Source organism: Mandrillus leucophaeus, unplaced genomic scaffold, assembly GCF_000951045.1.
Source record: "Mandrillus leucophaeus isolate KB7577 unplaced genomic scaffold, Mleu.le_1.0 Scaffold245, whole genome shotgun sequence".
NCBI lineage: Eukaryota > Metazoa > Chordata > Mammalia > Primates > Cercopithecidae > Mandrillus > Mandrillus leucophaeus.
Genome location: NW_012102532.1, coordinates 896,387 through 909,088, shown reverse-complemented (window position 1 = coordinate 909,088; position 12,702 = coordinate 896,387). Strand labels below are relative to the sequence as shown.

The 12,702-nt window shown below is 48.1% G+C and overlaps 2 protein-coding genes across 3 annotated transcripts in view; one reads left to right on the top strand and one right to left on the bottom strand.

Moving 5' to 3' along the window:
- Positions 1-10,252, top strand: part of MLF2 (myeloid leukemia factor 2) — a 38,106-nt gene extending 27,854 nt beyond the window's left edge. Inside the window, exon 11 of the mRNA XM_011982982.1 lies at positions 10,224-10,252. The gene's annotated coding sequence lies outside the window, so the exon portion shown is untranslated. The remainder of the gene's footprint in view (positions 1-10,223) is intronic.
- Positions 7,556-12,702, bottom strand: part of COPS7A (COP9 signalosome subunit 7A) — an 8,073-nt gene continuing 2,926 nt past the window's right edge. For both annotated transcript variants that reach the window (XM_011982986.1, XM_011982985.1), the window contains exons 3-8: positions 11,430-11,505; positions 11,119-11,207; positions 9,976-10,178; positions 8,915-9,020; positions 8,602-8,753; positions 7,556-8,423 (exon numbers count right to left, since the gene is read on the bottom strand). In XM_011982986.1, the coding sequence (XP_011838376.1) occupies positions 8,384-8,423; positions 8,602-8,753; positions 8,915-9,020; positions 9,976-10,178; positions 11,119-11,207; positions 11,430-11,505 (666 nt within the window). In that variant the 3' untranslated portion in view covers positions 7,556-8,383. The remainder of the gene's footprint in view (positions 8,424-8,601; positions 8,754-8,914; positions 9,021-9,975; positions 10,179-11,118; positions 11,208-11,429; positions 11,506-12,702) is intronic.

Sequence of the window (12,702 nt, the reverse complement as noted above, 5' to 3'; positions counted from 1 at the left end):
GTGCGATCTTGGCTCACTGCAAGCTCCGCCTCCCGGGTTCACACCATTCTCCTGCCTCAGCCTCCCGAGTAGCTGGGACTACAGGCACCCGCCACCACACCCGGCTAATTTTTTGTATTTTCAGTAGAGACGGGGTTTCACCGTGTTAGCCAGGATGGTCTGGATACGCTGACCTCATGATCCGCCCACCTTGGCCTCCCAAAGTGCTGGGATTACAGGCGTGAGCCACCGCACCCGGCTTTCTTTTCTTTAGTGGTTGCTCTAGGACAGGTATTGGCAAACGTTTTCTTTTTTTTTTTTGAGAGGGAGTCTCTGTTGCCCAGGCTGGAGTGCAGTGGCGCCATCTCCGCTCACTGCAACCTCTGCCGCCTGGGTTCAAGCAATTCCCTGCCTCAGCCTCCTGAATAGCTGGTATTACAGGCGCCTGCCACCGCGCCTGGCTAGTTTTTGTATTAGTAGAGGCGGAGTTTCACCATTTTGACCAGGCTGTTCTTGACTTCCTGACCTGGTGATCCACCCACCTCGGCCTCCCAGAGTGCTGGAATTACAGACGTGAGCGACCGCGCTCCGCCGGCAAACTTTTTCTGTAAAGGGCTGGATGTAAGAAATATGATGAGCTTTGCCAGCCATACAATGTGTGTTGCAACACCCAAATCTGATGCTGTAGTGCAAAAGCAACCATACATACTATGTAATGAATGAGGTGTAACTACAGTCCAAAAAGACTGTATTTACAAAAACAGGCAGTGGGCTGGATTTGGCCTGTGGAATATGGTTTACTCACCCTTATTATGGGGATTACAATTTTCACAATCAAGAGTTTTTTCTATCACTTCAAGTTAAATGTAGAAATTTCACCACAACATAGGTCCCTTTACTGTCTCCTTATCTCGTAGTTGTCATATGTATTACTATAAATGACAAATACCACATACTACCAATACTGAAACTCCACATACTAAATGCTAAAAATGGTTAGTTCTAGGTGAATTTATCTGTTGATTTTTAATTTTTGAGACAGGGTTTCACTCCTGTCACCCAGACTAGAGTGCAATGGCACAATCTTGGCTCACTGCAACCTCCACCTCTCAGGCTCAAGCAATTCTCCTGCTTTAGCCTCCCAAGTAGCTGGGACTACAGGCACATGCCACCGTGCCCCACTAATTTTTTTTGTATTTTTTGTAGCGGTGAAGTTTCGCCATGTTGCCTAGGCTAGTCTAGAACTCCCAGGCTGAAGCGATCTGCCCATCTCAGCCTCCCAAAGTGCTGAGATTATAGCCGTGAGCCACCACACCCAGCCTTCTAGGTGAATTTATTTATTTATTTTTTGAGACAGAATTTCGCTCTTCTTGCCCAGGCTGGAGTGCAATGGCGCGATCTCGGCTCACTGCAACCTCCGTCTCCCAGGTTCAAGCAATTCTCTTGCCTCAGCCTCCCAAGTAGCTGGGATTACAGGCATGCACCACCACACCCGGTTAATTTTTGTGTTTTTAGTAGCGACGGGGTCTCACCATGTTGGCCAGGCTGGTCTACACGGCTGGGATTACAGGCGTGAGCCACCACGCATGGCTCTAGGTGAATTTATAATTGTTTTAAAATTAAATTTAGAGAATTCCCTCTTGAGGAGACAAACATCAAGAAAATTTATAATTTTCTTTCAACTGTCATAAACATTTTAAAGAACTTAAGAGGAGAAAAATAATCTATTATATTTACCATTGCTGTTGCTCTTCATCCTTAATATTCCGTGTTTCCTCTGGTGTCATTTCTCTTCTGCCTGAAGAACCTCCTTTAGGATTTACTGTACAGCGGGTTTGCCAGTGACAAATTCTTATTTTCCTTCACTTGAGAATATCTTTATTTCACATTCATTCCTGAGTAATATTTTCACTGGATATAGAATTTTGAGTTATTTCCCTTCGGCCCCTTAAAAGTATCATTCTAGTTCCACCTGACTTTCATAGTTTCTGATGAGAAATGTGCAGTCATTTCAGTCATTTTTATCCTGCGTGAAAAGCACTGTTTTTCTAAATGCTTGTAGGACTTTTTTCTTTGTCTTTAACCTTTAGTAATTTTATTCTGATGTGTCTGGACATAGATTTTTTTTTTTTTTTTTTGAGACGGAGTCTTGCTCTATCACTCAGGCTGGAGTGCAAGTGATTCTCCTGCCTCAGCCTTCCAAGTAGCTGGGATTACAGGCATGTGCCACCACACTGGCTATGGATTTGAGTATATCTTATTTGCTATTCACCAAACTTTTTGAATCTGTGTTTGTCTTTTCCCAGGTTTGGGAAGTTTAGGTTTTTGTTTTTTTTGAGACAGAGTCTTGCTGTTGTCACCCAAGCTGGAGTGCAATGGCACAATCTCAGCTCACTGTAACCTCCACCTCCCAGGTTCAAGCGATTCTCCTGCCTCAGCCTCTCAAGTAGGTGAGATTACAGGCGCCCGCCACCATGCCTGGCTAATTTTTGTATTTTTAGTAAAGGTGGGGTTTCACCATGTTGGCCAGGATAGTCTTGAACTCCTGACCTCAGGTGATTCGTCCAGCTCGGCCTCCCAAAGTGCTGGGATTACAGGCGTGAGCCACCACATCCGGCCTAGTTATTGCTATTTTCGGTTTGGTTCTTTATATCTTCCATTTCTTTGCTAAGACTTTCTTTAGGCCAGGTGAGGTGGCTCACATGCCAGCACTTTGGGAGGCCGAAGCGGGCGGATCATGAGGTCAGGAGCCTGTAGTCCCAGCTACTCAGGAGGCTGAGGCAGGAGAATGGTGTGGACCCGGGAGCTTGCAGTGAGCCGAGATCACACCACGGCACTCCACTCCAGCCTGGGCGACAGAGCGAGACTCTGTCTCAAAAAAAAAAAAAAAAAAAAAAAAAACCTTTCTTTACATTTGCTTCAAAAGCATTCTCCCTTTCTTCTTCCTGCATGGTTAGACTGCTTGCAGCATTTGCTTTAAATTCCAACACTTCCACCTCCTTGGGGTTGGCTGTCTTTTCCCTGGAGAGTTATTTGTATGCTGAGTCATCTTAGATTATACTCTGGATATTTTGAATACTACGTTTTGAGGCTCTGGGTCTTGTTAAAATCTTAAGGAGTATGTTGAACATGTTGAATGCTAATTTGTTTTAGCAGGTAATCAGGTTCAGGCAGCAAGTTTTGACCTGCCTTTTTAGCATTGTGGTTTCAATGTCAGTTTTATTTTAAAAGTGTTCGCAGTGCTATTTGGATCAGTCCGGCTCAGATGCCACCCAGTGGCCAGTCAGACCTGGACAGTGATCCATTCTGTAACTCAGTTCACAAAGCCTTCGCTAGGCTGTTTAGGGGCAGATCTATGCTTGCACAGCTCAGTTTAGCCCAGGAGTTCATAAACTTTTATGGGACTGTTCTCTTGATTTTCCTCCTGTGGTCTCTCTGACATTTTCTGGGCCCCTGGGGCTTCCCTCCCCATTCCCATATGATCCTGCCACTGTACTCCAGCTCCAGTGACAGAGCGAGACATGGTCTCAAAAGCAAAATAAAACAAAAAACAAGATATATTTGCCAATTGACTGATAAATGAACATTAAGTACAGCATTGTCTATCTTGCCCCATCCCCCAAATTATGCATTTCCTATTGAAGGACAGGCAGTGGGTCACAGAATGAAGCTTTCTGCCTGCAGGCCTTTATCCCACTACTCTTCCCAGCCAAGATGCTCACCCTCTCTTTTATCAGGCTAATTGCTACTTGGGCTTCTAGTTTCAGTTTAAAGGTCATGTCCTTGGAGGCTTTTCTGACCCCAAGCAAGATCTAGATCTGAGTTAAATGCTTTCGGTTCACCCAATACTTTTTTTTTTTTTTTTTGAGATGGAGTCTCGCTCTGTCGTCCAGGCTGGAGTGCAGTGGTGGGATCTCCACTCACTGCAAGCTCCGCCTCCCAGGTTCAAGCCATTCTCCTGCCTCAGCCTCCCCGTATAGCTGGGACTACAAGCGCCCACCACCGCGCCTGGCTAATTTTTGTGTTTTTTTAGTAGAGACGGGGTTTCACCGTGTTAGCCAGGATGGTCTCGATCTCCCGACCTTGTGATCCGCCTGTCTCGGCCTCCCAAAGTGCTGGGATTACAGGCGTGAGCCACCACGCCCGGCCACACCCAATACTTCTTAAGGTACTTATCACACTTGTAATATATAACCATGTACTTAAGAACCTCAAAGGAAAGGACAAGTTTCTCTTGCTCTCTTGCCCTGTACTCAGAAGTTTCACTTTTGCCCTTCCCTCTCAGACAGTGACCCTGGGCCCCCTTACATGTCTTCCAAGGCCCTGCAGCAGCCTTTTCAGAGCCCTTGCAGAGTTGAGACAATGAGGGTGATGATGGCACATTTCCAGTTCACACCCTGGAGATGCTAATTCAATAGCAAAGGGTGGGAGTGGGGTCCAGGAATGCACATTTTCAGAAGCTCCCCTGATGATTTTGATGCTGGTGGCCCGGAAAACCTGTCTGTGGTAGGGAGCTTCTAACATGGTTTCCAATGATTCCTGCCTTCTGACAGTCACACCCTGTGTAGTCTTCACCCCTTGAATATAGACTGGACCCGGTAACTGGTAAAAGTGACGTGATGTCACTTCCATGATTAAGTAACAAGACTGTGACTTCATCTTGCTGGTGTTGTCTTTCTGGCTCTTGCTGTGATGGAGGCTACCTGGGTGGCCTCTGGCCAACAGTCAGTCAGGAAATGAGGTCCTCAGTCCAACCAGCTGTGAAGTAATGAATCCTGCTGACAACCACTGAGTGAGCCGGGAAGCAAATCCTTCCCACTTGAACCCTGAGAGGACTATGGCCCTAGCTAACACCTTGACTCCAGTCTTGTGAGAAACCTAAGCAGAAAGCTAAGTCAGCCATGCCCAGATTCCTTACCCATAGAAACTGAGATCATACTTACATGTTGTTTTAAGGCATGGTTTTAGGGTAATTTATTACATAGTAATAGATAACTAACTGTTGTGACCAGCCCTAAAATCATCCAAGATTGCTAGCCAGTAAGGATCAGCATATGTGTGAGCGTGCAAGTGGAAGACAAGATTCTTGGTTAGGAAAATTCTCCTGGTGCCCTGGGCCTGGTTACACATGGAATCCCTAAATCTTAAACCACATTTCTGGGTCAAAAACTGATCCTCACCACCTCCCAAATAATTTACTGTCCTTTCCCCAGGCCTTCACAGCCAAGACACTTCTTTCTGTAAATCAAAGGCAAATGGCATTTGTCTTTGTCCCATAACCTTGGGATGTGAATGCTTTCCCCTTCCTCTCTGGGTGAAGTCAGGCAGTCCCAGCCTAGCCCACATTAGACTTGAGAGCCATTCTTAAAGGATAGAGTAAGGGAGGCCTGGGAAGTTATGGCACCATTAGCTGGGACCAGCTTACAGGTAAAGGCGACACTAAGTTCCAAAGGAAAATTGGAGCATGGGCAGGGGTGGCAGGACAGGCTCAAAGCACCAAGGGTTAGCAACTTTTACACACTAGAGGGTGTGGGAAGAAGGGGTTATTTCAGAGGCAGAGACTGAGAATCAACTCTTGCTTGTCTAGGGAAAAGCTGAGAAGCCAAGAGTTTCAACTCCTGAAATGGGGCACCTTAGACTGGTCTCACTAAGTCGCTGCCCCGCTCAAGACAAGCTTACCTAGCCAATTTGTAATCAAAAACCTAGCATCTGGCCGGGCGTGGTGGCTCACGCCTGTAATCCCAGCACTTTAGGAGGCTGAAGCAGGCGGATCACCTGAGGTCGGGAGTTCGAAACCAGCCTGACCAACATGGAGAAACCCCGTCTCTACTACAAATACAAAAATTAGCCAAGTGTGGTGGGGCATGCCTGTAATCCCAGCTACTTGGGAGGCTGAGGCAGGAGAATCACTTGAACCCAGGAGATGGAGGTTGCAGTGAGCCAAGATCGTGCCATTGCACTCCAGCCTGGGCAACAAGAGTGAAACTCTGTCTCGAAAACACACACACACACACACAAAAGAAACGCAGAATCTCACTCCCACTTTTTTTTTTGAGACGGAGTCTCGCTCTGTCAGCAGGCTGCAGTGCAGTGGCACCATCTTGGCTCACTGCAACCTCTGCCTCCTGGGTTCAAGCAATTCCCCTGCCTCAGCCTTCCGAGTAACTGGGATTACAGGTAAGCGCCACCATGCCCGGCTAATTTTTGTATTTTTAGTAGAGATGGGTTTCACCATGTTGGCCAGGAAGGTCTTGATCTCTTGACCTCGTGATCTGCCCGCCTCGGCCTCCTAAAGTGCTGGGATTACAGGCATGAGCCACTGTGCCCAGCCCCCACTCCCACTTTCTAATTCCATGACTGATAGCTTTAGGACCAATGAAGGGTGGTCTGTCCTAAATCTCCACCTAAAGAACATCACAAGCTCTGAGGAGCAGCTGTCAACCCCAGGACCCTCAGAAGGCAACCACTTCACATGCAAACGAAGGCTCAGCTGTCCCTCACACCAGAGTTCTCCAAATCTAGGGAGTCCATGGCAGCACTCTAGCTAGGCCAAGGATTCCGATCCTTCTAGCACACTTCCTAGAGAACTCTAGTGGACAGAGGGCAGGAGTCCAATGGCTTCCTCTTGCCACAGATCTGACAGTTCTGTGTGGTTCCGATGTGAAAATTCAAGTTCATTATCAACTCTTTCCCTTATAATTCTATGAGGTGGGAGGACATAGACTGAACTCAAGTTCCTTGAGAGCAGAAACAGTGGCCACCATTTGCATGTCCAGAGCCTTTTTTTTTTTTCCCTTTTGAGACGGAGTCTCACCTCTGTCGCCCAGGCTGGAGTGCAGTGGTGCCATCTCGGCTCACTGCAAGCTCCGCCTCCCAGGTTCACGCCATTCTCCTGCCTCAGCCTCCCCAGTACCTGGGACTACAAATGCTCACCACCTCACCTGGCTAATTTTTTTGTATTTTTAGTAGAGACAGGGTTTCACCATGTTAGCCAGGATGGTCTCAATCTCCTGACCTCATGATCCACCTGCCTTGGCCTCCCAAAGTGCCAGGATTACAGGCATGAGCCACCACACCCATCCCTTTTTTTTTTTTTTTTTTTTTTTTGAGATGGAGTCTCATTCTGTCATTCAGGCTGGTGTGCATGATCTTGGCTCACTGCAACCACAACCTTCACCTCCCAGGTTCAAGCGATTCTCCTGCCTCAGCCTCCTTAGGGGATTATGGGTATGCACCACCACACCCAGCTAATTTTTTTGTATTTTTAGGAGACGGGGTTTCACCATGTTGGCCAGGCTGGTCTCACACTCCTGACCTCAAGTGACATGCCCACCCTGGCCTCCCAACATATTGGGATTACAGGTGTGAGCCACTACTCAGAAGAATTCATTACTTCTGAATGGATGCTGAGCAACCTGTCCAAAGGCATACAGCTTGAGATCTAGGCCTCAGCCAGAGACTCAGCAAATAGTATCTGGGTCTCTTCATTTTCCAGTACTGTTTCTTTTAGAGTGAACTGGGAATGAGTCTTCTTCCCATCCACAAATATCAAACACAGAAGATACCTGGTTCAGGGTAGTTTGTAGATAGATTTCTCATAGATTTATTTCTGTGTCATGTTATATATAGATATATGCATATATACCTTTTTTTTTTAATACAATCTATATACCCTTCCCTTCCCCACCAAACTCACAAAAGGAGATTAAACCCTTCCAGGATTGCCATCAAGCTTCCCAAAATGGCCAGGGCCAAGAAACACCCATCTCTCAACATGTTAAGAAACGGCTGCCATTCTTAGGCTCTGGGGTTGAAGCAGCAGCAATCCCAGGACCCAAGGGCCAGAGAGAGGAAAAGAAACGACTGTAGTCTGACAGGATTCTAGGATGAACATGTCCAGTGACTCCTGGAATGGCAGACTGGCTCCCAGAATTCTCAGGGTGTGAGTAAAGGTGGGGGCCTACGGCTCTTCAGAGGCTGCTCAATAGGTGGGGGGTAAGGTATAGGAATTGGGGATCAGGCATGCAGGGATGAGGTGGTAGAAAAGACGCCTGTGGGTTATGCTTGAAACACAGCAACCCCTATCAGGGCTACCCACCTACTCAGTGACATTTAATGAACAGGGACAGATGCTGAGCTCTTAAGGAAACAGGGGAGACAGGATGGCAGCGGGGAGTAATGGAACACATGAAGTCACAAAAAACAAAAAGTACCAACAAAAACATAACCTGCATTTGCCTCCTCCCTAGAGAAGGTGTGATCTATGTTTGGGGTTAGGGGAAGTGAAGGGTCATGAACCTAGGATTATCAGCTGGCCAGGGGCACAGGAAGGCTCTCTGAGGACTCCTAAGAGGCAGGCAGGCAGCTGGGACCCCACATCCCCAGGGAGGAAACGACAGTCCTTTCAATTCGACTTGGACCAAATCTTGGCACTCCCTCGGAGCCTGGCAAGGAGAAGAGAGAGAAAGAGAGAGAAAGAGAATGCAGGGAATCCCCTAACCTCTGGAGGTTCCCCCCACTCCCTACTCCCATGCAAGTAACTGAAGGAAATGAGGACAAAGAGGTCCCTGGGGTAAAAGCAGGGCACCCTGGAAGTGAGCAGTTCCTGCTACCCTGGCTCACCCCTTGCCCTTTGAGGCTTTCTTGCTGGGCTGACGCTGGTTGGTGCCAGGAGCTGGTTCCCTCAGCTCAGTCAGGTGTTGCTCAGGGTCCTGAGATGTGGCCGCGGCTGCTGCTGCCGTCGTAACTTTAATGGTTTTTTTAAGGTTGGCAACCTACCAGGATGAAAGGAATGGGGATAGCAAGGAAGGTTCCAGAACCTTCCAGCCCCTGCTCATCTGGTTGTCTGCTACAGCCACTGTCCAAATCCTCTCTGCAAAGGACAAGTGGCCCAGGCTGGGGGAGCTTGGGTCTGCCCGCTCCCCTGACTGCTCACCTCACTCTCAATCTGCTGCTTTAGGCCCAGTTGCTGCTCCTTGTGCTGGTTGGCACGGCTCACCTGCTCCTCAATGCCTGACAGCACAACCTCACAGCCCACACACCTGCGGGAGTCAGGGGAGAGAAGTGTCAGCAGACAAGGGCTGCGATCACAGACTTGCAGAAAACGGACTCAAAAAGAACCCTAGAGGCAGGGCGCAGTGGCTCACCGCCGTAATCCCAGCATTTTGGGAGGCCAAGATAGGCAGATTGCTTAAGCTCAGGAGTTCAAGACCGGCCTGAGCGATACGGTAAAAACCCGTCTCTACAAAAAATACAAAAATTAGCCGGATGTGGTGGCACGAGCCTGTAGTCCCATGCTACTCGAGGGACTGAGGTGGAGGGTGGCTTGAGCCCTGGAGGTTGGAGGCTGCAGTGAGTCAAGCTGGTGCCACTGCACTCCAACCTGAGCAACAGAGCCAGAACACAGCTTCGGGCATTTTGAGTCTGAGTTGGGAACCCTCACCAGGGCACCTAGAAACTACCTGTGATAACACTCCTAGCAGTGGGATGGACACTCAGTGTGGTCAGAGAGCGATAAGGAAGTGCCTGGAGTAACGTGCAAGATGGGAGTAGGAACTAAAACCAAAATAGGGTAGGAGATGCTAAAGAGCAAAAGAGGTGACTTAATGAATACAGAAACCCTGAAGTTAGATGGGGACACAAAGAAAATAAAAAAGAGGAAAAGGTCCATGGCCTGTGGACAATGGTAGTTATAGACCAATCGACAGAATCCAGCCTAAGATAGGCGACCAACCTTACTGGTTAGGATCCCCTCAGTTGTATCACTCCCTTTCCCTCCCCCAATTGCTGTATCAAGGACGCTGACTTCTGCCGCCTCCCAGAGTCTCCCCACTCCTGCATTCCCCAGAAACCTTTGAAGGGATAAATTCATTTCCCTTCATCCTCCTGGGTTCCACCTCTACAGACCAGCCCAGCTCTTGCCCTCTCTCACCCTGAAGCGCCTTTCTCTTTCTCAGGGTGACAAGGAAGGGGACAGTGCCAGGATACGGTTCTCACCATTCCTGCAGGGTTCGGGCAATGGCATTGAGGTCCTGGCGCTGGATGTCCCGCCCGATGCTGTAGTCAACCTCGAGCCGCTGGTTGCGCTGGTCCAGGGAGCCACGAAGCACGTCAGCATACACAGCCTCAATCACAAGGTCTTCCAGCTGCCGCACATTACGCAGGGCAAGAGCCTCCAGCAACACTGCATATGGGATACACTGGGGCCGAGGAGATCAGCTCAGGATTTGTGAGGTTCCGCACAGAAAATGGCTTCCAAAAATCTTCCCTCCTTTTCCCCCTGCCCCAGCCCACCTGCCCTCCACTCCCATTCCTAAATCACTTCCTCTAAGAGGCTGGTTCTAAAGCAAAATAAACAAAAGTATTTCCACTTCAAAAACAGCATCATTAGAAGCACAATCTTAAATAAAATACAAAATGCTCCCCTAACACCCTCACCCCTGCCACACCACAGAGGGAGAAAATGACATCTGCCTGGGTGTCACTCCTTTGGCCACAGTTCAGGGTATCACCCGGTCCTCAGTCAAGATCAGCTTGACATAGGGGAGAAAGCGGAAGTGGGAGAGATCGGGAGTTACTGTTTATCATTTATACTCTGCCTACTTGCAAAAGGCATTCCTTTGGAGGTGTCTCTCAATAGAGAGCCCGGTTTAAATTAAATCCCGAGGACAACTGAGAGTCAAGTAACTATTGCGAGCTGCAGACTGGGCAGGCTGGGGAGGTGGGTGGTGATATTAGACAAAAAACAGCCATTAATAATGGGAATACACAGATACTTCTGGGATATATATTTCTCATCCTAACAAAGAGAAGCCTAGCACTTCATCAACAGAGAGTCTGGTTTCCTGCAGTAGGGAAGAAGGTATTGTTGAACAACACCTCAACAACATCCTAGTTGCTATTTTGACCAAATACACAAAAGATGTTTATTTAGAACTTAAGTTGATTAAAAAATAAAAACAACACAGAAAACTAAGAATACTATCAGCCTAAACGGTTGCTAATGGAGTTTATATACAGACCTTGGACAAGGGGAGGGCAGGAAGCAGCCATGGTCCAGACAAAGGCTGTCCTAGTGTGGACTCCCAGGGACATACAAAAGGATGCTCAAGACCGTAGGACTGGGGGACTGCCACTCACCTTTACTTTAGCAGCCAGGGTGACAACTGAGAGGTGTCGAAGCTTATTCTTCTGAGCCTCTGTTAGTGGAGGAAGATTCCGGGCTTCAGCTAGGGAAAAATGATAAAGTGTAAGGAATCCTGATATCAGTTTTCTGGGAAGCCCTAGCCTCCTTCCCTCCCCTCCCATGTTCAATGCCAATTCAGGTCTTGACACTGACCCTACGTGCCCAGGGGATCTCAGTGGGATATCCTGGGAATTTCTTCTGAGTCCCTCCAGAAATTGCCCTTCTCCCATCTCCATTACTCCAGAGCACCACACCCTCTGGTTACCTAAGTAGTCAGCGTATGTCCCATAAGCAAACACTGTGAGCAGCCGGAAGGTGGAGGCAAAGTCACTCTCAGCCAGCTGCAAGAATGAAGACAAAGGAGGTGACCCAAGTCTTCCTCTCCACCCTCCCAGCCTTACCCTGTGTGGAACTCCACTTTTTGTTCCATCTTTCCCAGCCAATGTTAACTCTCCTGGCTCATCAAAAGCAGTTCTCTGCCTCTCTGATCACGCTTCCCACAGGAAGGGCGCATTTCCACCTTCAGGCCTTTGCTTACACTATTCTCCCAATCCACAATGCCCTCTTGCTCCATACGCCATCCAATTCCTACCCTAAATTCAGAGTTGAAGACATTCAGTTTTCAGAGTCGAACAGACACACGCACCAGACACCACAAATTGTGTTGTCTGGCCCTCAGAGTGTTTGATATTTCTAAATTGGAATATGTCTGGGCAGTGTGCAGTACTCCCCAATTCAACAGATTCCTGCCTCAGCCTCACTCATCTCTGACAGCTGCACAGCCTAGAAAGACATCTAAATTTGTGGTCTCTGCTTCAGACCCACCTGACCAGGACACTGTCTTGCATCACCCAGTCCAGTCCACCCAGATTTCCTCTCCTATCATGGATCACTCACTCTGGCATTTTTTTTTTTTTCCGCGACGGAGTCTCCCTCCGTCACCCAGGTTGGAATGCAGTGGCGTGATCTTGGTTCACTGAAACCTTCGCCTCCTGAGTTCAAGTGATTCTCCTGCCTCACCCTTCCAAGCAGGTGGGATTACAGGCATGCACCACCACACTGGGCTAATATATGTATTTTTAGTAGACACAGGGTTTCGCCATGTTGGCCAGGCTGGTCTCGAACCCCTGACCTCAGGTGATCCACCACCTGCCTCAGCCTCCCAAAGTGCTGGGGTTACAGGCATGAGCCACTGTGCTCAGCTTCATTCTGGCACTTAATCAATCCTTGCAGAAGGTTGCTACCTAAGAATATCTTTCAACAAGATTATAGACCCAGTCTCTGGTATCCCACAGAGCTATGCAGTATTGCCTCAGAAGAAATACTCGCTAAATAAATAAATAATTTAGATTTATATCCATTCATCTTATCTCTTCTGATACTTTTCTTGTATTCCCAGACCATAAAAAGGGCAGTAAACAGCCACTCAATAAGTGCTTCTTTTTCTTTTTCTGAGATGGTGTCTCGCACTGTCACCCAGGCTGGAGTGCAGTGGTGCGATCTCGGCTCACTGCAACCTCTGCCACCCTTTTTTTTTT